Raw genomic sequence first — 26,022 nt, 5'->3', positions numbered from 1 at the left:
CATTATCTTCATCTCAAACATTTATTTATTCAATAAGACTTCTTCTTAAAGCACTTTTGAATCGTCATAAGTCATAACAGTATTAACATTTACCACCGATTCGGAAAGCAGTATCTATGGAGAAGAACCGACAAGAAACTCCATAGGTCCATCATATATGTCAATATTTTACTCATCTAGGTGTTGGTAGATCTCAGTATCTTATAATTCTTGAAAATTATAATAAAATCTGTAACATAAACTAAAGAATGTCATATAGGTAATACATGGGGCCCTTGTAACCAATACCAATTTGGCAAGAATTGAGACCAAATGTCTTACCAGTATGACATAAAAGAAAACATTCATATTTTTCACAAGTTTTAGATTTATCTTACAAAATAACTATTGCGGTTGCAGAAATAATATCTATTATAATTAGATATACAAAGATATACTGCAATATACTAATAGTTCCACTAGAAATGTAAGATTACTGACCACGTGTTTGTCGTCGCACAGCCATCGTCAACTTCGAAATGAGAATACTTCAAATCACTATCACTTATAAAACCAAAAACCGTTTAGTATAGTGGATGACATACCACTACATCGATTTGAGGTATTATTCCCGCATATACGCAAAAGATGGCGTTGAAATATTTTTTTGTTGTTTATGTAATATATATATGACCGCAGGCCCCAGGAGGTTAAAATAATAATGCTTACTTGTCGTTGTGTGTTTAATATTATAAAACTTTAGCAGGTAGGCCAGGTACCCACATGATTTACCGAATACTTATAATTTATTGTTGTGAGTCTTTCATCGTGGCAAGAGGTGTATCTTCAATCTTCAGTATCTATATAGTTTGAATTTGCCGCCAAATTAAACTGCGTTCGTTCTAAAATTTCATATAAAGATACTAAACTTAGAGTACCTAGTGCAGCAGGATATAAAATCTATTTAAAAAATAATTAAATTTTAATATTGCACAAATTTATCAAATTTAATTAAAAATTGAAATGTAATATGTATATGTATGTATTTACGTTTTGTTTCCGTTTTATATCATCACATTTATTGAATATAGCAACATAGTTTGTATCAGTTCTGCATTATCAACTGTCATCTTGTTATTTGTCAGCTGTCAGGTGGCTGTCAGTTGTCACAACTCGCATCAAGTTGGTCGACGGTCGTATTGGAATAGTACTGGGTAGTGTAAATTCGTAACAAAATTTTAAATTTTTAGGAAAATTAAAATGTATACTGTATCTAAGGGACCTAGCAAGATTGTTGCTAAAACTCGTAGAGGTAACCCTATGGAGTTTGAAATAAAATTGTATTTTACCATTATCTACTTGCCGTCGTTAATTGATCTAAAATAATTGTTTTCTTTAGGTCTCTCGCAAAATTTGGAAAGATTAGACAGCCGCAAAGATCATAATAGAAGGTCTTCTGACGCAGATAATGGAGAAATTATTAAGTATGTAACACTTATTCAGTATGATGCAATTTAAAACTTAAATAATTTCATCACAGTTCTTTACATAACCTCCGCTCAAAGGTTCACGCATGTTGATATGTAATATGAATAGTTTCTTTTGCGACAAAAATAAGGTTTTATCTGGATGCTTCGTATTTATTTCAGTATGCCTAAACCGATTTTTCATTCCAATGGTAAAAAGACAGTCCATCAAAGGATACAGCACAGCGTAATAACGCCGCAACACGAGGAAATAATTAGATATATAAGTGAAAGTAAGTAAATTGTCCAATTATAACAAAATACAGAAACAATAGTCAATAACACTACAAATTCAAAGTGAAAAAGATGAAAATATATTCACTTTCTATATGAATACACATTTTTATTATAATATGCTTAACCCATACAAGCAGTTATGTTAAGCTTTTGCTATCTAGATGCATATAAAGTAGTAAAGTAGGACCTTTCATTTATTTATTTATTTATACTCTTTATTGTGCTGCCAAAATACATAAAATACAAACAAAACTTATTCTAAGAGAAAAACAGCACAGAAGGCGGCCTTATCACTTAAGAGTGATCTCTTCCAGGCAACCAACTGATAGAAAGGATAAATAATAAACTAGAAATAGGAGGTAGGTAGGTAGAAAGTATACGCAAAGATAAATAAATAATAATGTTATACAAAGATAACAAAATACTATTAAATAAAGATTATAAATAAACTAAACACTATAAAATAAACACATACGTAAACAAAAATAAACATAACATAAGTAAAAAAATATATACCTATATATATATATATACATTTACATACATATGAATACATATCCATATAAAATAATAAAAGACAAAGGACAAGGAGTCATTAAAGAAATAATATACATATTATAATACATATAATGAGCTAAATATGCTATACCGAGTCAAAAGCCAAATTTAAATAGTGATTTCGGACGAGATTTTTAAAACAAGCAAGGGATTGGGCTTGTCTGATGTTTATCGGCAGTTCATTCCATAGGTTTATAGCAGTGACTGTAAAGGAATTACCAAAGTAATGAGTGCGACGAAAAGGAGTAGACAGAACAAGCCTATCGACCGAACGAAGAGAATAGCTTTCACAATGCAGGAAGTTGAATTTCGTTTTAAGATAGGAGGGGGTCTTAGGGTCAAAAAGGATACGGTACAGGAGAAGCAAATAATGCACATTCCGGCGAAGACGAATTGGGAGCCACTTGAGTTTCTTGCGGAAAGAGGAGACGTGGTCGTATTTACGGAGACCAAATACGAACCGAATACCGTAATTCTGAAGTCGCTCAAGTTTGTCTAGTTGCTCAACCGTTAAATCAGGAAAGCATGCATCAGCGTAATCAATAATGGGAAGGAGCAGGGACTGTGCTAACATAATTTTTGTCGGTATGGGTAAGAAGTTACGCAGACGTCGTAGAGAACTAGACGCGGCGTAAAATTTCCGACCAAGTTCTTGAATCTGGTGAGACCAAGATAAAGTTTGATCTAAGTGAATACCTAAGTTTTTAACATGCTTACTAAAAGGTATTATAACACCGTTAATATGTACAGCAGGCAATATACCCCAGTCAACCTCAGATATTTGGTAAGGACTACCAACTACAATAACCTGGCTTTTTGCGGGGTTGATCTTAAGGCCGAATTGATCGCACCAAATGACAATTTTAGCCAGTTCATTGTTAATAAAATGAACAGCATTTGGTAGTTCATCGAGCGTAGAATGGGTATAAATTTGTAAGTCGTCAGCAAACATATGGTAGGGAGAAGTTAATTGAGAAGTGAGATTATTTATGAAAATGGCAAAGAGAAGAGGTGACAAGACGCCACCCTGAGGCACACCGGCGGAAACTGCGCACCAAGTTGACTGTTTTTCATCCAACAAAACACGCTGCCGCCGATCGCCCAGGTAACTTGAAAACCAATCAAGAACTGTCGATGAAAAGTTAATGAGACGAAGCAAACTCAGCAGAATATCATGATTTACCATGTTGAAGGCATTGCTAAAATCAAGAAGTGCTAAAACTGTGAGTTGCTTGCTATCCATACCGTAACGAATGTCATCTGTAACTTTAACAAGTGCAGTGGTCGTACTATGACCAGGACGGAAACCAGACTGATAAGGACTAAGGATATTATTAATGTTAAGGAAAGTGCTAAGCTGGGAATGGATAAGGCGCTCGAGTACTTTGGACAAAAATGGTAGGATGGAAATAGGACGGAAATCGGATAAGTTTGATGGATTAGGTTTTTTGGGGAGGGGAATGATGTGAGCATCCTTCCAGGAGCTAGGAAAAGTTCCGGAGATGATTGAAAAATTTAGGATATGGGTAATGACGGGAATAATGATATCAAGGATAGGAATGATCATATTACGACTGATAAGATCAGTACCGATGGCATTCGACGATATGGACAGGATAGCCCTCTTAACTTCATCAACAGAACTTTGTTTAAAAATAAACGGAGGAAAATCAGGAGTAGAAGCGGTAGAAAGATTATTAAGGGTAGAGTTAATTTTTACAGTGGCGTTAAGTGAAGATGAAGAAGCAAAGTGAGAATTTAAATTATCCAGGTTGATGTTACATGAAGGGAAGGTATGGGAAGATTTACCAACTCCTAGAGATTTTAAAAATTTCCATATTTTAACAGGGTCGCCGTTCTCGACCGACTTGTGAATATGACGTCTTTGTGCATCCCTACACAATACGTTGCAACGATTACGTATAGTTTTATATTTGTCCTGCATCTCAGTGGATTTGGCCATCTTCAGTTTGGTCTTAGCACGATGTTTTTTACTAAGAAGGGATTTTATTTCTGGAGACAGCCACGGAGCAGGTGTGTGTTTTTTCCTAACAGGTCTTAAAGGAGCATGTTTATCATACAGTGCGAGCATAATATCGTTGAATAAGTTCACTTTGAGATCCATTGTATCTGCGTCAAAAACTGTTTGCCAATCACACTCAGAAGCATCAAGTCGAAGTTGGTCGTGATCCATACCGGCAAAATTACGCAGCAGGATAGATGAAGGTTTGAGCTTAGGAGGACGGAGTTTATAGGATAAGAAGATGAGGTCGTGATAGGAAAATTCATCAGCAGAGCACTGACCATGTTTGGATACGGAAAGGGGAGAGGAGACAATGATGAGATCAAGAAGGGAAGGGGAGCAGCCAGGAGAAAAATGTGTAGGATTAAGCGGCAGTATATGGAGATTATGTGAATTTAGGAGAGAGTATAATTTCTTACTTCGGTGGTCATTCTTAAGTAAGCATGTATTAAAGTCGCCCATGAGAATAAGATGGTTATACTCAGGAGTAAGGTCATCAAGGAGAAGGTCAAAGGAAGAGAAATAGTTATTGGTCAAAGAAGGACTATAGAAGACGCCGAGGAGAATTTTGGAATGAGGAAGTTGGACTTCTATAAGGAGATGTTCGGTAGTATTGCTTGGAGGGGGTTGGGAGGAAGATTGGATCATTTTGAAGGGGATATGAGTCCGAAGATAAATTGCTACTCCACCACCACCTCTGCCAATACGATCGTTTCGGATAAGATGGAAACCGGGAAGGGAATAATTGGCTGAAGGAAGGGAAGGCTTGAGCCATGATTCGGAAACCAGGATAGCGTGGATATTATTGGATACGAATGATGCAAGCATATCAGGAAAGTGAGCCGGAATGCTCTGTGCATTAATGTGAACGACATTAAAATTTTTCTGAAGATTATTAAACAGAGTAGGGAGAGCAAGGGAGAGGGGAGAGGAAGCACTATGAAAACTATTCTCATCGCTGCTTAAAGAATCCGGTGACGATGTTTGACTGCAATCATGATACTCGGAATGTTCAGAACTGATATTTAACATTATAAAAAATATAAAGATTAATAATAATAATAATATACTACTTATATAATAAAAAATAAAAATAAAATAATATTTAAAAAAAAACAGAATAGATAACTAATATCAGCTAAAAAAATAAAAATAAACGTATTTATACTTTACACCTCGTACTCTCCGGAATTTATCTATAAATTAAACAAGTATACAAGCCAAAAAGTAATAAAATAAAAAAAAAAAACGAAACTTAAAGGTAAATGACAATTCCAAGAGCTAATTTACAAATGGCAACATTATCTTAAAATAAGAATTTGACATTTGACAGACTTACATTGACAATAAATTGACACTTGACAGTTGACAACTTTTAACAGAATACAAATTGTAAAACGTAAACAAACAAAAGTAAACGCAGTTAATTAAAAAGAAGGTAGTAAAACATAATTTAATATAGCAGAAGGTAGATAGACGTTGTATATTTATATAGTAGTATCAAATGGTGGAACTAACATATAAAGACAATTGATAAAAACGGTAATAACTAATAATACATAATAGAAGAAACGGAAACATTGAAAAGGATGATCATTTGAACAATGTACATAATAAATATTATATTATTTGGTACTATTGTTATTTGGTGCCTTTAACAAGCCTTTTTGAGCGAACGACTATCTTACTATCTTTGGTGGAAATATGGGATGAAGCAGAGGTACCTGGATTGGGTTTGTCTTGTGATGCAGATATAGGCTTAAAATCAGCGATACTCTCCACGCGATGGCGAACACCTCCGGATCCGATGACAAATATGTGGCCATTTCTTGTCCAGCATTTAGTGACACCAAAATGTTCCCGAGCAGCCATGAAAACCTCATGTCTGCTTTTGGTAAGAAACTCCGAGAGAGTGATTCCCGTACCCTTGAGACTTATTTTGGATGACCAGATGAGCTCCTTGTCGGACAAGTTACGGAGTTTACAGAGAATAGGTCGTGGTTTGTTCTCTTTGGGGCTTCCCAACCTATGGCAGCGACTCACTCCATTGCTTGACAAATTAGGCAATTTTAAGTGGGTGGATAATACATTCAAAGTTTCAGAGGTCACATTTTCATCTTTGTGCTCCGGAACACCATGCAGCAATAAAATCTTCCTTCTACTTCTCATCTCCTGATTGTCATATAACTTATAAAGGCAATCAACCTGAGTCTGTAGACATTGCAGGGATGTTATAACGAAGGAGCGGAAAGCTGTAAAATCGGATGCCAACCTAGTCGGGGGACTGGCCAACGAAGTGGTAGTGGATGTTTTTTTAAGATCCTCTTGGAATTCCAGCATTCTTTTGTTAAACATCTCCGACATCTGTGCCATGGATTCTTTAATTGACAATAAATCTGTGTTTTCATTCATTGTACAGTTTGTAAAAGTGAAGTCCAGAGAGGTTATGAATGACAAAGTAAAAAAAAAAAAGTAGTGAAATTGTAGGTTTATACTATGAGTTTGAGTGTTAATTTTGTGGGAAAATGGTCCGGTAAGTACGTAGGTGGTTTATAGCATTATTTATTATACTTTTAAAAATAAATACCAATTAAATAGCATGGAGTAAATTAATTGCGTGTGTACTTTTTTACGCCTACCCTACTACTTCATTCTATACTTGAGTCACACTGAGACAAGATTGTGTTAGATAATGGAGTTCTTATTGAATTCTGTGTTATTTAAACTTCAAACAACTATGTTTACATAAACTTAATAATCATAATACATTTTTATGGAGATTCCCTGTAAACTCCATCAAAAAAATATTTTTGGGTGGATATTATGTGTTATGTATTTATTATAAGTTCTGTTTACTGTGGCTGTGAAACATCAGCATGAAACATTTGAAAACTTCTAAACAAATACAGTAGGCGCTCGATAATCCGGCGCTCGCCAATCCGGCACGCTCAGTAGTCCGGCACTTCGGGACTCAGACAGCCCGCTCTATAATCCGGCATTTTACATAGCTGAACGCCGGATTACTGAACGAAAACGTCACAAATGATGAACCTAATATGTAATTTTAATACATAATTAATTAATATTTTAATTAATTTATGTATTTTTTTATAATAAATTCAACTTACCATTTTAAATATAAATAAATAAATAATAAATGAATAAATAAATAATATGAAGTCTTATTTCCTATAGTAATTCGATAATCCGGCATTTCCGACAATCCGGCATAGAGGAAAAATTGCCGGTGCCGGATTAGCAAGCGCCTACTGTATGTGATATATTATATATATGTTGATATACTTACAATAAATTTTTTTTACATTATCCAATTGAATTAAACTTCTGTACATAAATGATTCTGTATTTAAAATGGAAATCTTGTTATACTGATTATTTCCAGTAAAAAGATATATAATATTTAGGGCTGTCAAAATCTGAAATTGCTATATTCAACTTAGAATTTTCAGTATAAAAACATGATTGCAATACAACTTCGCCTGTCTTATTTCAAGATATGTCACCATAAGTTTGGAAAAATGACAGCACTATGTAAATCAATTAGCACCTTCACTTTCTCAAACTGGAAACAATACTGCTAGCCATAATCGTATCCTCTAAAACAAATTCAATACCAAATGTTAAAAAGGTTATGAATAAGGAGTTTTATTTCTCACTAGCGGTCCGCCCCGGCTTCGCCCGAGGTACATAATATTTCGCAATAAAAGGTAGCCTATGTTCTTTCTCGGGGTCTAAAGATTATCTGTGCCAAATTTCATCATAATCGGTTAAGAGGTTTATGCGTGAAAACAATACATACATACCTTCTTAATAACATACATAATTACAAACTTTTCCTCTTTATAATATTAGTATAGATTTAGATTTGTTTTTAATAACAGCATAATTTGCTTTTATTTCAGCTTGGACGCAAACAGCAAATGGTGATAGTGAACCATCAACACCTACAAGTACAATAGGTAAGAAATCTTTTAAACTTTATAATTTTATAATCCTATCTCATAAAATACTAGTTTGGCAAACAAATGATGGTAAATGCTATTTTTACTTCACATTCCTGAAACTGTTTAGTGGCCTTGCTCATAAAAAAATATTCATAGTAGTTCCTTGGTCTTCCAACCAGCTATAGATCTTAGAACATAAATTAGAAAACCTTTGCACTCATCATCATATAAGTATATGATATAGCAACTTTAATGCATTTCTTTCATTGTTCTGTAATGTTGTCTAGAATCCCGTCTTTAGAATGTCTTCTTACATACAGGATCATAAATTTGCCTAAATGTTAATCTGATTACATACATAAAATTACATAACTATTGAATAAACCATTGTTCAAAATCCTACTTAATATATAATATTATAAATGCGAAAGTAACTCTGTCTGTCTGTTCCGCTTTCCCGCTTAAACCTCTCAACCAAGATTTTGATGAAATTTGGCACAGACAATCTTAAGACCCTGAGAAAGAACATAGGCTATATTGCGAAATATGTACCACGGGCGAAGTCGGGGCGGACCGCTAGTTTGCTATAAATGGAATACAAACATTGTTAAAGGTAAAGGCAGAATAAAAACAATACATGTTATGTTATAATTACTTTCAGGATCAGGAAGCTCATCGCCCACACTACCCACAAGCCTGTACTACCAAGACGATGAGCCGAGTCCAGTTTTACGGGACTTCAAGCCCTTCGACCTTGAAACGTGGTGGGGCAAGCGACTCTTCCAAAACATCACCAACTCTCTTTGAGATAACCGCACCAGTTATCGTCGGGGAACACGAAATTTTTCGGTAGCGTAAGTCACAATCAATTATAGTTTACTAAATTCTATTAGTGCCTATATAATGCCAAATATTTTTGTAAAATTTCAAGTATTGATACGATTCGCCAATTTATCATATCAATGATTGATAGATTGTAAGATGTACATACAGGGTGTGTAAAACGGCATTTATTTTAAATGTTCTGAAGACAGTTTTATCATGTATATTTTCACGGTTCTTTGGATTTAGTAATCTATATTTGATTGTGGATCTCAGTAGGTAACACCTTTATCTTTTAAGACAAAATTTTCCAAAGCTCAATAATATTTCCATGTTGCTTGAACCAATATTCTTTAAGATTGTTTTTCGTGACGTTTTTTATAAAGATTTTATGTTGTTAAATATTTAAGTAGAAATTCACACCATAAATTGGATACCAAAGACATTGAAATCATATATCTTTTATTACAATTTATAAGTTTTATCTTCTCATAGCCATTTATTTAAGTTAAGTTACGCAAATCAATATAACAAATTTACTAAGGGCCGTTTTTTCAATCCTTGGTTAAAACTTATCCGTCCAATAAAGTATTACACGATAATATTAAAATGTCACTTGTACACTGTCAAATACAGATAATTAGAATACATTTTTTAAATGGTAGTTTAATACGTTATTCAACAAATAAGTTTTAACCAAGGATTGAAAAATCAGCCCTAAATAAACAATATTCAACTAAACAATAAAGGGAAAGACAATCAGCTGTATCCAATTTGAGCCGTATTGTATTGAAAGTATTAAAATTATGAATCTTCAGAAACTGCACTAACCATCTGTCAGATATTTTATCATGCCATTTAATTCATGATTAAAATAGATTCAGGCTTCAACTATCTATCATTGTACTGTTGTTAGCACGTCTGACAAGGTTATTTTGGCAATTGGCAGAAATTAGGAATAAGTGTTGCCATGTCAATAATAAAATGGCCTTGATATTTTTTACATTTGATATATTGTAGTGTTTAAATAAATATTAATAACTAAATGCCTGAGCTATAAATGGAGCAATAATAAATTATTAAACCTTTTTTAAATCTGCCAGGCTTATTTATTAAGGAAATTAAGTTTTATGTAAAAAATATTAGCAAGAAAATCTTTCTATGGCAGCACTTAGTAAATATCCTGTAAATATTCTTAAAATTATAACCTTGTTGGACTTAACAATGATATTATATATGTAATGTGTTACATATATTTTTATAAAATTATCCTAAGGGCATGTGCAATTAAACACAATTAAGCTTATCTATTTGGTTTGGTGAAGTCGCAATAACATAGTCTAATCAGAAATTAATAAAAGCCTTATAATACAGCAATAAATTTATATTAATAAACATAGTTCCTCCTATAAACTAGTTATATTGTTGTAAATGTAAGTGTGTTTGCAATAGACTCGATTGAATCAATTTCTTATTTTAATTAATATACTTATTTTTATTTGTACAATTCAATTCTATGTTTTAAACTTGTTAATTTAATGTAACTGTTAATTTGTTTATGTTTATGAAATCTAATGTTTTAAACCAATAATTCAATATTTTATCACTTTATAATTTTTATTAATCAATTCACATACATCACAATTAAATAACTAGTCAATAAATCAAACATTAAATACAGTAGAACCTCGATAAGTTAAAGTCCAAGGGAAACACAAAATATTTTAAGTTATAGAGGTTTTAAGTTATCAAGGGTCTATCCATTTTTCACTGCTTCTATAGCTTTTAATTTATAAGCGTAGGTGAGGGTTGTTAGTTTTCTTTTTGGACTCATTTTAAGCCAGTTTTATCACACAGTAAGTAAAGTGATGTTTCCAGGACAACAATCAAAAACTTATGATGCAAGTAAGTCGTTGTCATAAAGCTAACCGCCGCAAGGCTTTGAAGAATTTCGATAAAGCAAACAATAGGTAATGTATTGTTTACGTTAACAATACATAGTAAACACGTGCAACCAATAAATACCGAAACCTTTTGTTTTGACACTCTTTCAAAATGAATCATTGACAAACAATTTTATGTTATAGAGGTTGTGGAAACATTTCTTGAAGTTACTGAGGGCCAATACAGAGATTATTTATTTAAGTTATAGAGGTTGCGTATTTTAAGTTAAAGAGGTTTTGGGCTCTGATGGGAAGGGAACACATTATTTTTTGAAGTTACAGAGGTCTTTATGTTACCGAGGTTTAAGTTATCGAGGTTCAACTGTATATTCCATTTGTACATTTGATAAAAAGTATCACTTCGTCCATGAATTAATCACAATAATATAGATATTGTCTATGCTTCTCATTGTTGAACAGTATTCAAATTATACGCATGTTGTTAAGCTGTTGAAAATCATTGTTACATTTGCAATGCCCGCTTGGAGCAAAAATGTCTTCCATATTTAAATTGGTTTACAAATCTTAGGAATATTGGTGTACTCGTCGCATTAGTCTATGGTTATTTATAGCTTATACCACGCTTATACTGTAGAGATCTTTTGAACTTTTTTCTTTTAATACAGTTGTTGTTTATGGCAATCTTTTTTTTCTCTGTGATGACCATAGACATTATTTTATAGCCAAATATTTTTTTTTAATCACAGTGTTCTTTTCGTTTATGAATTCTCATAAATTATATTATATTGTTTTATTGTGAAAGGAAACTGAAAATAAAGTAACACAAGATTTATCAAGGCGATATTATTTGTGCAGAGGAAGCACGTAGTTTTTATCCTTTTTAGATGATTTATATGAAATGTAGTGAGAATGTAGAATATTTTTAGACTGATTTAGTTATAAACGTTATGTCTTTTGTTGTAGTTGAATAAACAATTATTGACAAAATCTATGTATTTTTATTTACAAAGTTTACATATTAATTTAGATTAACACACTCCAGCTGAAGCTGTAGAAATATTTGCTTTTGGCGTACCTACTATCCGTCCGCGAGTGATCTCGCACGGCACAGCCAACATTTCATAAAAATGTTGGGATATTACCACATCCACAGATATTACCTATGGATAATGTCTTTGTTGTGGGTTTTTGCTACAGAAACCACAGAGAAAAAGTTAATTAGAAAACAAGGATTTATTACGTCATCGGCAATATTAAAAATATTATTGATTTGTAATGTCATTACGAACTAGCGTAATTTAAGGGCGAAGGTTATAAGAATAAAGCGTTCATTATTAATATTTTTGCATATAAAACTGATTTAGGCCTATAATACAAATGTTTCCTAATTCTTATACACATAATTTATTCGCACCTGAAAACTTTAAATGCTATGAAGTCAACAAAGAATTGGTGAGACGTAAAAATTAGACTTCTTTATTTTTAAACCAAATGAAATTTTAACACTAGATACATACTTACACTATGTAAGTTCATAGATAGCTTTAGGCGAATTATAATGTAATTTTAACAAAAAAGCCACAGGTAACCCAGAAAAACTTTCTACATGGTTTGGAAAATGCAAGAAACATATTACACGGTCTAGAGAAGAGCCTTAAAAATACTCGCAGCTACGAGGACCAATTGTTTCTATGTAAATCGAAACATCCCCATGTGCATACTAAAATAAGCGATTCACAATTTTCCCAAGATCCTAGTTCTAAGCCCTCGAAAACAGGTACGTCATGCACTTAATTTTTTTGTATTCTTTTTTTAGTTCAATAGTTAGGTATACTATATCACTATATATACCTACTACTGTAAATCACCTATAGACTATAGTATCAATCCGGAACAAATATTTCAGTAAACTCGAAGTCATCAAGAAGCCCAGTAAATTTACAAGAATCTTGGTCAACTATGAGTATCGTTTGTCTTCAGTACCAGTAAGCACTTTAACATTATACTTACCTATCTCTTTATTTTGTATCTATTTTATTTAATATGCATTTAAATAATAGGTAGGTATTAAAGCTACCAGTTTAAATGAAAAAAAACCTGGTACTTTTGGTTCTCAAACATGCATTCATAAATTTCTAATACATTAACGAACCTCCCTTAGAATAGGAGTGGACTTAAGTGCAACTAAAATTAGTAGATAATTAATAAGTTTTGTTCTCTTCTGTATGAAGTGCTCCAAACTTTTTGTCCTGGTAAAGGAGAGATAATCTACCTGATAGCTGTTGATTAGATATATTTTTTATCATAACAAGGCGGAAGTAGGAAACATATGTATTTTTAAACTATCAACCCCCTGGTTTATAGTTTAAATAATACATAGATATGAAGAACTGTCAGCCCGCTACGAGTCCCTACTGCGTGCGTACGACGAGCGCTGTAAATCGGTGAAATCTCGAGATGTGGAAATTTCTAGACTTCGACAGTGGATGAAAAGGAATCATGCCAGGCTTGTGGATGCTAACAAAGCCTTGTTGGCTGTTGGCGAGAGGTATATGGAGTTGAGGAAAAAGAAAATGGTGCAGGTATGTAACTAACATAATAAAAAAATTTAGATCAGAACCGAAGCTTAATCAAAATAAAAGATTTAGCTTCGGTATGATATAAATTAGAAGTACCTATTAAAATAAAAGTAAATCTTTACTTGCTACGATAACCGCATTTAGTGTTTGCTGGACCTGTTCTTATATATCAGTGTCAAGACAGATCAATATCTCTCTATATTTATTTATCTTTATTTATAATTTAATTAAATATCACAAAGAAAGCATTTTCAAATATATTTTCTGAAACAGAAACATTGGTTCGAGGAGCGCATAGACCAATTGAAACAGCGCATACAAAATGTGGTAACAACTGCAGAGCGTGCTCGACTGGAAATTGACGACCAGTTGCTAAACATTATTGCTGGTGAGGAGGACACGTCTGTATCATTGCTTCTTGAAGAGGTATTGATGAATGACTATAATAGTCGTATAAATTAGGTGCAAATTTATTTAGCCCGCTCAAATATATGTAATAAACTAGCTTTCCGCCCGCGGCTTCGCCCGCGTTTTCAAAGAAAAACCCGCATAATTCCCGTCCCCGTGGGATTTCCGGGATAAAACCTATTCTATGTGTTAATCGAAGTTACCCTCTATATGTGGGCTAAATTTCATTGTAATCGGTTCAGTAGTATTTGCGTGAAAGAGCAAACAAACATACACATCCATCCTCACAAACTTTCGCATTTATAATATTAGTAAGAACTAAGAAGTAAGATAAGATACAGTCGCTGTAAAATTTTATAAATACCTACCTACTATTCAAACTTGCGCTAAATAAGCTGATTTCGTATTAAACATTCATCCCTTTGATATTGTCCAACAAATTTCTTCGCAGTGAATAGTTTACAGATCTATATCCATTCCACTCGAATATTGTAGTGATTATGTGAATATTTAAATTCACGAAAAATTGTATCTATCTTTAAAACATGGATCTTTTTGTTTATAGGTAAGGAAATGCAATCTCTTGTTTTTAGAAAATATTCAATTGAAATCGCTATTCGAAGATAATGTGTAAGGGTTTTTAAATGAAACTATATGTTACTTACTTAGTAGTTAATTTATTAATTAAAGAATTGATTAAGTAGTAAACATTGTATTTTTATTCTTATCCTATTTACGTGCGATGAATTACTGTGCACTTTAAAATAAAGTCGTCAGGTTGGCAGATGCTTCTGAATATTGATTTTCTCCATATCTGTAAATAAATAAAACAAAATTCATAAATTTTTAAATAACGTAAAAATTTTAAACTTCTAAAATACAAAAACTGGGGTTTACTTTACTGATTTCGTCAAGTGGTTATTATAACATAAAAAAAGACATGTGGCACTCGGAGACTGCCGCGGTAAAGCTGTTGCATGCTATGCCTTCCAGCCACACCTCCGTGCCCGTCGGAGTGGAGAGCGAGAGGTTTTTTCGTTACGGAATTTCTGGATTCGGTCCCCGCGCTCAAGGCCCGCGATAGAAGCTATGCAATAGCTTAAAAATATCTTCAACCAGATAATACACATAACTTAACAAGACAAAACTATTAAATAGTCCATACCTTTTACTGAGAAATCAACGTAGAGCGGCCACACCATAATCTCAAGTTAAACTGCTACATACTCTGCATACAAATGCTTAATTTCCTCAACCATTCCATCTAGAATAATCGATAGGTCATCTGGTCTAGATAGAAGAGCTGAATCCGCCATTATAGCGAACCGAAGTACGCCACCATAACATAGAGCAGTGACACCGACACCTGCAATTAAATTGTATGTACTATAATAATAGTTAATAGGCGGGTCTACGCAGAGCGAACATCCTCGCAGAGCATATTCCGCGTCGGCACATGTGCTTTCCTCGGCTAAGGCCCGTCCACATCTGTGGTCCACATAGACCGAAAAGCCTTGTGCGGAAAATGCTTCGCTAGGCTGCTCACTCTGTGTCTATCCGCCTTATTGACAATATGTGAAAATTGGCTGTAAATGGGTACTGAAAAGCATAAGTGAAACATCACGAATGTACGTTTGCATACTAAATGCGACTTCATTTGTTGACAATTTAACTTCAAGTAGGTTTCAATCATGTTTCAATGATTCACAAGAGTAATAGAGGTGACGAAGTTTTTTTTTTCAATTGCAAAAGTGCAAGGAATTTCATCGTCACACTGTTTCGAACTTCGAAGATTACAATAGAATAGGTAATGCCTCAGCTTGTTCTTTCTCTATTTTGATAATGTATACGTAACTACTTCTCAAGATAAATAATTAATTAAGTTCAAAATGTTGACCGATGTTATGTTGATTAATAATAATAATTAATCAGCCCGAATCAAGTTAAAAGCAATGTCAACCACAATTCACATAATCTTACCTGTAGTGCCCTTATTTGGTACAAAGAATACCAAAGATTTCACTGCACAGCCACAAATGCTCAAACATTTCGGTCCCGGTATGTTGCTAAAAACCATTGTCGCTTGATTGCTGTTGAAAACCTGCTCAAGTATGTATTTTGGGAAAACATTGCACAATTTTAGCAAGAAGTGGTTCGTCTGAAAGAAAAATGACTAATATTACGAAAAGGTATATAGAACTGCATCTAAAACTCACAACATTAATAACTAACAATACAAGGTTAAAGCACATAAATCCTAATATTAAAATAGTAGGTCAGAAAATAAATAATACCATAGGATCAAGACTCTTTCGCAGTCGATTACAGCATTTGCTGATAGACCTCAAATCTTCGTTAATCGGTAGATCCAAAATGCTTACAGTGAAATTATTTTCCAAAATTAACGTGTTCTCATTCGTACTCAATCTAATGGGGATTATTACTGCGACATACTCTGGTATGTACAACATGGTCTGTTGACAAACATTGTATTAATTTATATAATAATTATGTAATTACTACATTAATATTATATATTAGTAATATTCACGCCGCATCTTACCTGAGAAAAGTATTTTCGCAATCCATTCGCTAAAGCAGACGCCAATATATCAGAAAAATTTAACGCCTCTTGTTCTTCTTTTATTTCTTTAATCATTTGAAGTAAATTATCATTTGCATCAATCCATCTCAATACTTTTTTTCCTTCTAATGTGGGTCCATGTAACGAATTTATGTCAGGTTTTCTTATAACACCATCCACCGCACAAAGTATCATTTCAGTTACAATTTTTGTTAGTTCGTTTATATCTTTGACCATATTTTGATCAAATAAGTTACATACTTCAGGAGCTTTGAACAATTTGACAGTTTGACTGGTATCATCTGCTAGAATTTCACACAAAAACTCTATCAAAGATATACCATCTCCTACTGAATGATGTATTCTAAACACGATTGCGTAACTATCTAAAAGATCGCCTTCATCATTTAGCTCAATATCGGTGATTAAGATTTCAAAGAGCCCTTCCCCATTATAAGGTAACGGCTTTTTAGTCAATTCGCTCATTAGATTTTCCAGATCGTCAGAATTCAGACTATCTTTATTTGTAACGTTAAGCAACTTAACGTATTGGTTTATATTAACGACATCGTTTTTGCGCCAGTAATAAAAACCGAATTGTTCTTGCCTTCTATAAAATATTTTTTCAACGGATTTATTAGATATTACATCTTCTAATTTTTCTCTTATTTTATCGACCAGTGCGTATGGACAATCAGCTTGTATTATTCCTAACACTTCAATAATATTACTATTCGCATTGTCCTCCAAACACCAAAACACATCAAAACTATCGAGGTACTTGACAAAGTTTTTATCTCTCCTCTTTATAATTATTTCACAGGCATTTTTATAAATTAAACTTAGCACTATACACACAAAAACAATAGGTAACAACATAAATAGAACAATTACAACTATTATCCGTAAAATTTCCTTTTCGTTAATTTTAATTTTAACTTTTTTGAAGATTTTATCGTACTGTAAAGAAAAATGTTAGTTTAGACCTAAGGTTTAGACATGTTCAGAATTTATAAAATATACCTAGTCTATATGTATTAAATAAATTATGAGACATATTATTACCTCAAATCCCATTATGAATGATGTGACAACTGCAACTAAACAGCCAATATTGCTCAGAAATTTTGTCACTTTACCAGCAGCACATTCGAATAAATCGGATGTTGGCGGAGCACTAAAATCTATCAATTCTTCATCCAAAGAATCATTCAATAAAACACTTATTTTCTCCATTATTATTACTTTTAGACCTAGCTCTTTGAACAGAGGCAACTCAACTTCAACTGATGTACAAAGGAGCTAGTAATAATAAAGCCAGGCTAAGAGAAACCCTAGGAAATCGTAAGTCTTTCAAGTGATCTAATTGCATTTGATGTTGGTATTATGCAAAATGTTTCATAATGCCAACATTGAATTTAATAAACGCATTATCATTACCATTTGAATGAATGAATTGAAAATAATTAAAATCTTATTTGAGAGATATAGGTATGAATAAAAATAAGATATATTGAAAATGTATGTATGTATTATTCCAAAATATGTAAATTACAACGATTAATGGAATGGTTTGTGATATGTAGGTAGGTCTCAATAATAACTTATTTACAATCATCGAGATATATGTATATCTCGATGTTTACAATCTAATTATATTTATCGCGCCCGAGAGTCCCAAAAAAAACCAATTTTCAAAGATAACTTTATTAAAGAAATATTACAAATAAAAATTAAACATTAAAATTACTTTAAATACCAATGGACTTGCTCGAGGTTAGAGGCTAAGTAAGGTGGAATCCACAGCGGCGATCCAATTTCGATGTCGATGCAAGTCAGCAAAATGTATCCATGAATGCTACCGATGAGTATGTATGTACGCAGAGGCGACTATAAAATATACCAAAGATTATGCAATGGTATAGAGGCGATATCAACTTGTAGATTTTACTATCGGATTTTACTATAGGCTTGGTAGTATATAACATCTCCCCCCTTAGTTCAAGGACTATTTTTGAACGACAGGAAAAAATGTCATTGGCAGCTTTCCACAGTCTTGGCTTGGTCCAGGTTCAGCATAAGTTTGTTCTTGGCGAGGCTTCTTGCTTGATTGGCTTCTTTCTTCATTCTTCTTTCTTCTGTTCAGGATTAATCTTCTGCCCAAAATTATGAGAGAAAGTGCAATAGCACTGAATAATATAGTATAGAAGGGAATAGTTGTGTTATAGAACATTGGAGTTTGTTCTAATTGAATAGGTTCTTGATGGTGAATCTTGTCTTGAATTTCATGAAGTTTCTTAAGGCTGATCGAATTACTTTTAATAGAGAAGGATAAGGTAGGCTCTTTTACATGAGCTGAAACTTTAGTAATTTTTATGGGCTGTCCTTTGATGTGATCGTTGGTGTTGACGATGGTGAAGTCTTCTGTGTGCAGCTTGCAGGTAGGTGGTATTGTAGCGAGGTAGCTTCCATTGAGATTAATGATTTCTTCTCTTTCGCAGGATAACCGGGCTTCAGTTGGAGACGGGAACACGACGACGTAGTGGCGGTCATCAAGTTTTTCCATTGCAGGTTTCATCAGGTTTACGGTAGTCATTTCGCAGGACCTGTCTTCATGGAGATTTCCTTCAACGATGTTGCTGATACAGTCCGGCTGGGGTTTCAGCATGTGGTGGAGCTCGTCTTCACATAAGTACCTCATGCCTGACTTCGGGCATTCTGCCTCTATGTACACGTGCATATTACCAGTGATTGCAAGGAAAGGAGAAGGAGGGATTATAGCTTGCCTATTTTTATTAGGAAAAATAGCTAATTTATAAAAGTTATATTCGAGTGGTGAAACTATAGGAAATTTAAAAGCAAAAACTAACTGATCTCCATTAAAATAAGATGCTGGCTTAATTATATTGTAATAGTCTCTAATTTCTAAATCTAATATTTCTTTTTTATTATAAAATGTCTTAAGCTTACTTAACATATTTTTCATTACACCTATACCTATCATAGAATGATGAGTGCGCGAAGCACTGCAAAATGCTAGCGCATTCTCTAACCTAGTTATTTCGCTTACTAAACTGTCTACATTATTACTGCTTATTGCTAATGCTTGTGCGAATTTCGCAAATTTAACTATATCCGGTGAAGGAAATGAGTCAGGGTTTAATATCATAAATAATGTTTTATTAATTTTATTTTGACTTTCTATAATTTCAGCAATAATTTTATTTTGTTCATCCATCCAATCTTTGCTAAGACTGATGTGATGATTCTGTTCAATAACTATTTTATCTTGATTTTTCTTAAGTACTGAAAGAGCTTGATCATACTTTACTGCATCCGAATAATCTAAATTTCCAGTTATACTCTTAATTACTGACCCAAGACTATCTATTAAGCCTCTCTTAAACCTTAAGGGTTCTAGAGTTTTTAATTGTTGCAAAGCAAAATCAAGTTTATCACTTAAATAATCTATTTGCGATTCATAGACAGCATAAGTAAAGTTATCTAACTTACTTCTAATTTCACTTAGCTGAGACTGCACTAAACTAATGTTAGAATCTATTTCCCTTAATTCTATAAACTGTAAAAATGTATGATAATGATGGGTTAGTTGCATGGGACCTAACTTAAAGGGTAAAATTCCAGGGCTTTCTCCAAGATCTTCAAGTTTTATCTCGAGAGCTAGTGTTGATGTTAGAAGCATCATGATCAGCACCCTGCAACAATTTGGCGGTCTTAGGGATTCGTTTTAGCCTATTTTTAGCTATAGGAGCTTTCTTTTTGGATGTATAAATATGAATAGGTAAGTTTGCTAAAACAGTGTCCTGGGTATACCGAGGTGCGAGTTTAGATCTGGAAGCTGAGGGGTTACTGACAAAAATCTGCTGGTTAGGTTCATAATCTACTTCATTTTCTCTAGTTTCATTACGTTTTTCAATGATAGCCTCTCTGTTAGCTAATGATGATTCATTCACAACGTCATAAACCTGTTTCATTTGTTCTCTATGAGATTGCATATACTGCTGAAGTAAATGAATAGTTAAATCGACGTCAGTAGGGTCACGTGGATCAGTGTGCCCTAATATAAGGTCATAGGGTTTACATTTAGTAAAACTGTGTATGGAGCTATTATATGCAATTAAAGCGTAAGGCATTAAATTAGTTACAGGTTGATCACGCTGTTTTAATTTTAATATACGGAGATGTTCAAGCAAAGTCGAATGAAAACGTTCTATATTACCATTAGCGTTAGGGGAATGAGCCAAAGTTTGATGATGAATTATTTTATGAATTTTACAAAATTCTGAAAACATTTGGTTATTAAATTCTGTACCCTGATCAGTAATTATGGTAAGTGGTAAACCGTGGTGAGTACTAAATGTTAACAAAGCCTGTATGACGCTGAGTGCCGTACCATCTCTAAGTAAGTATGCCTGTCCATATTTCGAAAAAACATCTATAAGGGTTACATATTTTTCATTATTAGCTGTAAAGGTGTCCATATGTACGATCTCAAAAGGTTTTGTAGCTGGGGGTACTAAATTAAGCTTAGGTCTAATAGGGTTCCTGTCATACTTAGCTTGACCACATATTGTGCAATCATTAATATACTTTGTAATATGTTCTTTCATTTCAGGCCAGAAGTAACGTGCTGAAAGTGCAAGGTAGCATTCATTTATCCCGCGATGATTGGTTTTGCCTTCATGATAATTACGAATAATTTCTTGTTGCCTAAGATATTCCTTGACGTTTTCTAATTCTATTTTAGCTATAAAAACTTTCATGCATGAGCTTTTAAATTTTTCCTGTAATATTGGGACTATTTTGTACATACCTAACGGAGGGTTAATAAGTATACCGGTCTTTATTTTAGGGTTTACATATTCTTTAATAGCATTGATTAAATCTGTTTCTAAATTTGATTCTGATAATTGTATAGATATCCTGGAATGAGTATCGAACGGTTTGGTAACCATTGTACGTTTCTTTACATCACTAACAATATTTAAAACTAACTGGCGATGAAATTTATTTAAGGGCTCAGAGGATATAGGTATTTCAAGGATTGGGTTTTCATTAGAGGTATGGGCGGTCATGGTACTTTCGGAGTCGTCGGCTACAGATACTTTGGATGTATTGCCTACTATTGAACTTATCTCTTCGTTAAATATTTCCACACGAGATAGAGCGTCGGCATTTGTGTTCTTTTTGCCGGGCTTATATTGGGTAGTAAAATCAAACTCGCTTAATTTTAATCTCCATCTCGTTAGTCTAGAATTTGGTTCCTTCAGACTCATAACCCACTGTAATGGTTTATGGTCCGTTAAAATTTTAAATTTACGTCCAAAAAGATAAGGACGAAAATACTTAGTTGCCCATACTATGGCTAACAATTCTTTTTCAATTGTGCTATAATTTACTTCGCTATCATTCAAAGTACGAGAAGCGTACGCTATTGGTTTGTCAGATCCTATGGGTCCTTGTGAAAGTACTGCACCTATTGCAAAATTAGAAGCGTCAGTTGTCAGTAAAAAGTCCTTGTCAAAGTCAGGGTATATTAAAATAGGATCATTAGTTAAAAGTGTCTTACATCGTTCGAAACTGTTAACGTAATCTGAGTCAAAAGTAATTTTCTTTCCCTTTTTTAAACATTGAGTTAATGGTTTCGTGATCTTAGCAAAATCGGGAATGAATTTTCGGTAGTAGCCTACTAAACCCAGGAATGATTTTATTTCTTTAGATGTTTTAGGAATAGGGAATTTTTGAATTGCCGAAATTTTATCGGGATTAGGTTTTATTCCTTCTTCAGTTATTACATGTCCTAGATATGCTGTCTCGTGTTTTAAAAATTCTGATTTGTCAAGCTGAATTTTAAAGTTAGATTCACGTAATCTTTGGAAAACCTTTTCTAGATTTATTATGTGTTCCTGTAATGAAGTTGAAAATACAATTATATCGTCGAGATAAACTAAGCAAATGACATTTTGAAGTCCTTTAAGAATATTATCCATAACTCTTTGGAACGTGGAGGGACTATTTTTTAAGCCCATTGGCATTCTGAGAAATTCATATTTGCCGTTTTCTACACTGAAAGCGGTTTTATGAATATCCTCCTCCGACATTTCCACCTGATAGAAACCTGATGCTAGATCTAAGGTTGTGAAATATTGACATTTCCCTAATTTGTCAAGAATATCATTGATATTAGGTATGGGATATTTGTCGTCGATTGTTTTTTCGTTAACCTTGCGAAAATCAATGACTAACCTCCATTTCTGCTTCCCCGAGGCGTCCATTTTTTTAGGGACAATCCAGATCGGAGAGCTCCAGGCAGATTCCGATGGTCTAATTATGCCCTGACTTAGCATTTTTGAAATTTGGTCTTTTACCTCATCACGCAAAATATATGGATAACGGTAGCTTTTTGTATATACGGGGACCTCATCATATGTACGGATTTTATGTTTAATTTTGTTCGTAAAAGACAAAGATTCTCCTTCAATATAAAAAACGTCTGCATATTTACTACAAAGTCCTGTTAAATTGGCTTTTTCTTCCTCATTTAAATGGTCTGTTCGCAAACGTGAAATAACGTCACTGGCACGGTTTGAAGATTCTTGTGAAAATTCGGAATTAAAAATAGTTGCTTCTGTCGGATGGTCTAATGAAAAAATTATGTCATTTTTAGTATGATTGGTTACCTGAACTATGGCTTTATTATTTTTAACTGTAGTTAAACATTCACTTATAATGCAATTGCAAATTATTTGTTCTGGCACTAAAACTTCACCATCCGCGGCGTTTATTGGCAATCTAAGAAGTAAAGAGGTTTCACTTGGAATAACTTTTTCATACAAATTAAAATTTCGAGAATTATATAACTTAATTGGGTTTATGGCATTTTTAGTAATTAATGTTGAATTTTTAAGATCTAATTTAGCTTCAAATTTAGTTAACAAATCCATCCCTATCAGACCTTCAAAATAATTATGAAATTTATATACGTATAATTTAATATTACAGTTATCATTGAATTCCTCGAAACAAGGTAATGTAATTGAATAATTGTTTCTACTAGTTGCATGGACGTTAGTGACTTCAAACGGATCAAAATTTAGTGGTATGTCTGGAAAATATTGTTCTACGGCCTGTGGACTAATAAAGGATTGATTTGCGCCAGTATCTATCAAAAATTTTAAATAGAATCCATTTCCGAGGGAAATGCGAATAAATGGCAATTGGCGTTGAGTTTGGAGATTTAATTCTATTTTAACTTTTTTATACTCTGAACTTTCTGAAAATTTTCATTTGTTGATGGTTCTGGTTCTGACTGGGGCTGTTCTACTAACTCCTCGACTATAGGGCTATCACCATATTCATATTGGTTCATTACGGGATAGTCATTATAATAACCTTCATAATTGTAATAATCATCATAGTAATTATAGTAATCATCATAATTATAATAATCAGGAGTATCGTATTCTAAGCTTGCACATTCATTCACATTAACATCTCGGGGTTTAAAATAATTAGAGGGTGGTGGATTGCCCTGCTTGGACCAATTCCATCCACTAGGACCTGGTTGCATCGGTCTTTCCCTAGTCACAAAATGAGAAACTCCACTCATAGGCTTAGGGCCTTGAGATGATGGTTGCGGTCTAGTTTGTACTTGAAAACCTTGATTATTATTTGGAAGTGGTGCACTGAAAATTTGTTGGGTGCGCGTGGGCATTCGAGGTTGATTAAAAGGCATTTTAAATTGATGTTGGGGTGAAAATGGTGGCTTATGCATAAATTGTGGTCTAGACGGACCTGGCATATTAAAATTATTAGGCCTGAAGGGCTGAAAACTATGAATAGGCATTTTAAAAGGCTGATTATTGTCACTAGGTTTTTTATCTGATACGTGTGAATTCCTATTCTGAATATACATGGTATTAATTTCTTCGTGTACTAACTCTAGAGCTTTTTCTATCGTTTCTGGACGCATACATCTAATACGAGAACCTAAAGGATCTTTTAATCCACGTAAAAATGCTTGAAGGGTTAATTTTTTATAAAGTTCTCGTTTAGCATCGATAGTGGAAACAAGAGATTCATGCAGTGAAACATACGTCATAACTGTACTGAATAAGTTCTGGCAACGTTCATAAAATTCTTGCGGCGTGTTAGACCCTTGTGTTAATAAAGCTAGATCATTGTATAGTGCAGTTTCGTCTCTTTGGTCTGCAAAATTATTTATTAAAGAATTACGAATGCTAGTCCAATCGTTGGGGATACCGTTGGCATTAATTTGTCGCGCGGCAGCACCAACTACTTTGTTCAAAATTCCATTTAAAAGACCCGAATTAATTAATTGATCACCGGCCTGACCATACTTTGCAACTAACTGATCGCAAATATTAATAAATCTTACTAAAACATGAGAATTCCCATCAAATTCAGGAACTAAACGGAGGGCTTTACAGATATCATCTAGGGTAGCCATTTTAGATTCTTCAAATTGTCTTAAATTATCAACTAAAATATCCCTGTTAATTTCACTAATTTCTGAATCGTCAAGTTGTCTTAATCTGTCAATTAATTCTTCCCTACTACTCATTTAATTAAAATATTAACACAAATCTAAATTTTATAATTATTATAATAGAAAAATTATTTTAATTTCCTTCAATTAAATTTTTAAAATTTTACCTATTTCTAAAATCAAAAGAAAATTTTAATTCTTATTGATTTAAAGTTCTATACGCCTATAAAATATTAATTAAAATTTTCAGGATCGAAAATTTTATAATACGTGTTGAAAAAAAAAATCTAAAACTAACATAGGAAATAAAGGAGCAATCACTGAAATAAAGTGTACTCACATAAATCTCGGCATTTCTTTGGGAGGTATCGAGGTTTGGATGCTCGGCCACGTTGTTCTTCTAATTTCCGGTTCGGCTGGAAACGCCTATCTCCTCCAGAATTTTCCCTAATTTTGTATCCTGGGGGACCCGGAAATCCTACCGACTGCGCCAATTATATTTATCGCGCCCGAGAGTCCCAAAAAAAACCAATTTTCAAAGATAACTTTATTAAAGAAATATTACAAATAAAAATTAAACATTAAAATTACTTTAAATACCAATGGACTTGCTCGAGGTTAGAGGCTAAGTAAGGTGGAATCCACAGCGGCGATCCAATTTCGATGTCGATGCAAGTCAGCAAAATGTATCCATGAATGCTACCGATGAGTATGTATGTACGCAGAGGCGACTATAAAATATACCAAAGATTATGCAATGGTATAGAGGCGATATCAACTTGTAGATTTTACTATCGGATTTTACTATAGGCTTGGTAGTATATAACAATCTTATTCTATACATAACAATAACAATAGGTAGGTATAGGGGGAATCCGGGAGACTTGCCCAGGTGGGAGAGTTGAAC

The 26,022-nt window shown here is 33.4% G+C and overlaps 4 protein-coding genes across 4 annotated transcripts; 2 read left to right on the top strand and 2 right to left on the bottom strand.

Moving 5' to 3' along the window:
• Window positions 1-1,125: 1,125 nt before the first annotated feature.
• On the top strand, window positions 1,126-11,095 carry LOC149483894 (MAPK regulated corepressor interacting protein 2). The gene is made up of 5 exons (XM_089701388.1): window positions 1,126-1,291; window positions 1,379-1,463; window positions 1,629-1,738; window positions 8,247-8,303; window positions 8,950-11,095. The coding sequence occupies exons 1-5, from the start codon at window positions 1,240-1,242 to the stop codon at window positions 9,093-9,095; spliced, it is 450 nt and encodes a 149-aa protein (XP_089557514.1). The 5' UTR covers window positions 1,126-1,239; the 3' UTR covers window positions 9,096-11,095.
• A 1,270-nt stretch (window positions 11,096-12,365) lies between these two features.
• LOC149483893 (uncharacterized) lies at window positions 12,366-14,709 on the top strand. The gene is made up of 6 exons (XM_089702035.1): window positions 12,366-12,466; window positions 12,593-12,791; window positions 12,921-12,999; window positions 13,395-13,596; window positions 13,867-14,019; window positions 14,567-14,709. The coding sequence occupies exons 1-6, from the start codon at window positions 12,392-12,394 to the stop codon at window positions 14,633-14,635; spliced, it is 777 nt and encodes a 258-aa protein (XP_089558161.1). The 5' UTR covers window positions 12,366-12,391; the 3' UTR covers window positions 14,636-14,709.
• Window positions 14,659-17,990, bottom strand: LOC149483892 (uncharacterized). The gene is made up of 6 exons (XM_089702034.1): window positions 17,651-17,990; window positions 16,565-17,545; window positions 16,296-16,475; window positions 15,982-16,159; window positions 15,167-15,367; window positions 14,659-14,815 (listed from the first exon to the last, which is right to left on the bottom strand). The coding sequence occupies exons 1-5, from the start codon at window positions 17,819-17,821 to the stop codon at window positions 15,213-15,215; spliced, it is 1,665 nt and encodes a 554-aa protein (XP_089558160.1). The 5' UTR covers window positions 17,822-17,990; the 3' UTR covers window positions 14,659-14,815; window positions 15,167-15,212.
• Window positions 17,991-18,593: 603 nt separating this feature from the next.
• LOC149483891 (uncharacterized) lies at window positions 18,594-25,938 on the bottom strand. Its single transcript, XM_089701895.1, has 2 exons — window positions 25,456-25,938; window positions 18,594-20,301 (listed from the first exon to the last, which is right to left on the bottom strand). Exons 1-2 carry the CDS (start codon window positions 25,467-25,469, stop codon window positions 18,594-18,596), a joined length of 1,722 nt encoding a protein of 573 aa, XP_089558021.1. The 5' UTR covers window positions 25,470-25,938.
• Between the last annotated feature and the right edge of the window lie 84 nt (window positions 25,939-26,022).

This window comes from Colias philodice, chromosome 12 (assembly GCF_061535455.1).
Source record: "Colias philodice isolate Cphi_HAF_F1 chromosome 12, ilColPhil1 Martin Lab GWU primary, whole genome shotgun sequence".
Taxonomy (NCBI): Eukaryota; Metazoa; Arthropoda; class Insecta; order Lepidoptera; family Pieridae; genus Colias; species Colias philodice.
This window is presented reverse-complemented; position numbering and strand designations above follow the sequence as displayed.

Excerpts from the sequence above, each read along its gene's own strand:
- LOC149483894 (XM_089701388.1), top strand. The coding sequence starts at position 1,240 with ATGTATACTGTATCTAAGGGACCTAGCAAGATTGTTGCTAAAACTCGT. Across the intron at positions 1,292-1,378 it reads TGTTGCTAAAACTCGTAGAG|GTCTCTCGCAAAATTTGGAA; the intron begins GTAACCCTATGG and ends TGTTTTCTTTAG. Across the intron at positions 1,739-8,246 it reads AATTAGATATATAAGTGAAA|CTTGGACGCAAACAGCAAAT; the intron begins GTAAGTAAATTG and ends CTTTTATTTCAG.
- LOC149483893 (XM_089702035.1), top strand. The coding sequence starts at position 12,392 with ATGTTTCCTAATTCTTATACACATAATTTATTCGCACCTGAAAACTTT. Across the intron at positions 12,792-12,920 it reads TTCTAAGCCCTCGAAAACAG|TAAACTCGAAGTCATCAAGA; the intron begins GTACGTCATGCA and ends CAAATATTTCAG. Across the intron at positions 13,597-13,866 it reads GGAAAAAGAAAATGGTGCAG|AAACATTGGTTCGAGGAGCG; the intron begins GTATGTAACTAA and ends TTTCTGAAACAG.
- LOC149483892 (XM_089702034.1), bottom strand. The coding sequence starts at position 17,821 with ATGGAGAAAATAAGTGTTTTATTGAATGATTCTTTGGATGAAGAATTG. Across the intron at positions 16,476-16,564 it reads TGCGAAAATACTTTTCTCAG|ACCATGTTGTACATACCAGA; the intron begins GTAAGATGCGGC and ends GTTTGTCAACAG. Across the intron at positions 15,368-15,981 it reads ACCAAATAAGGGCACTACAG|GTGTCGGTGTCACTGCTCTA; the intron begins GTAAGATTATGT and ends ATTTAATTGCAG.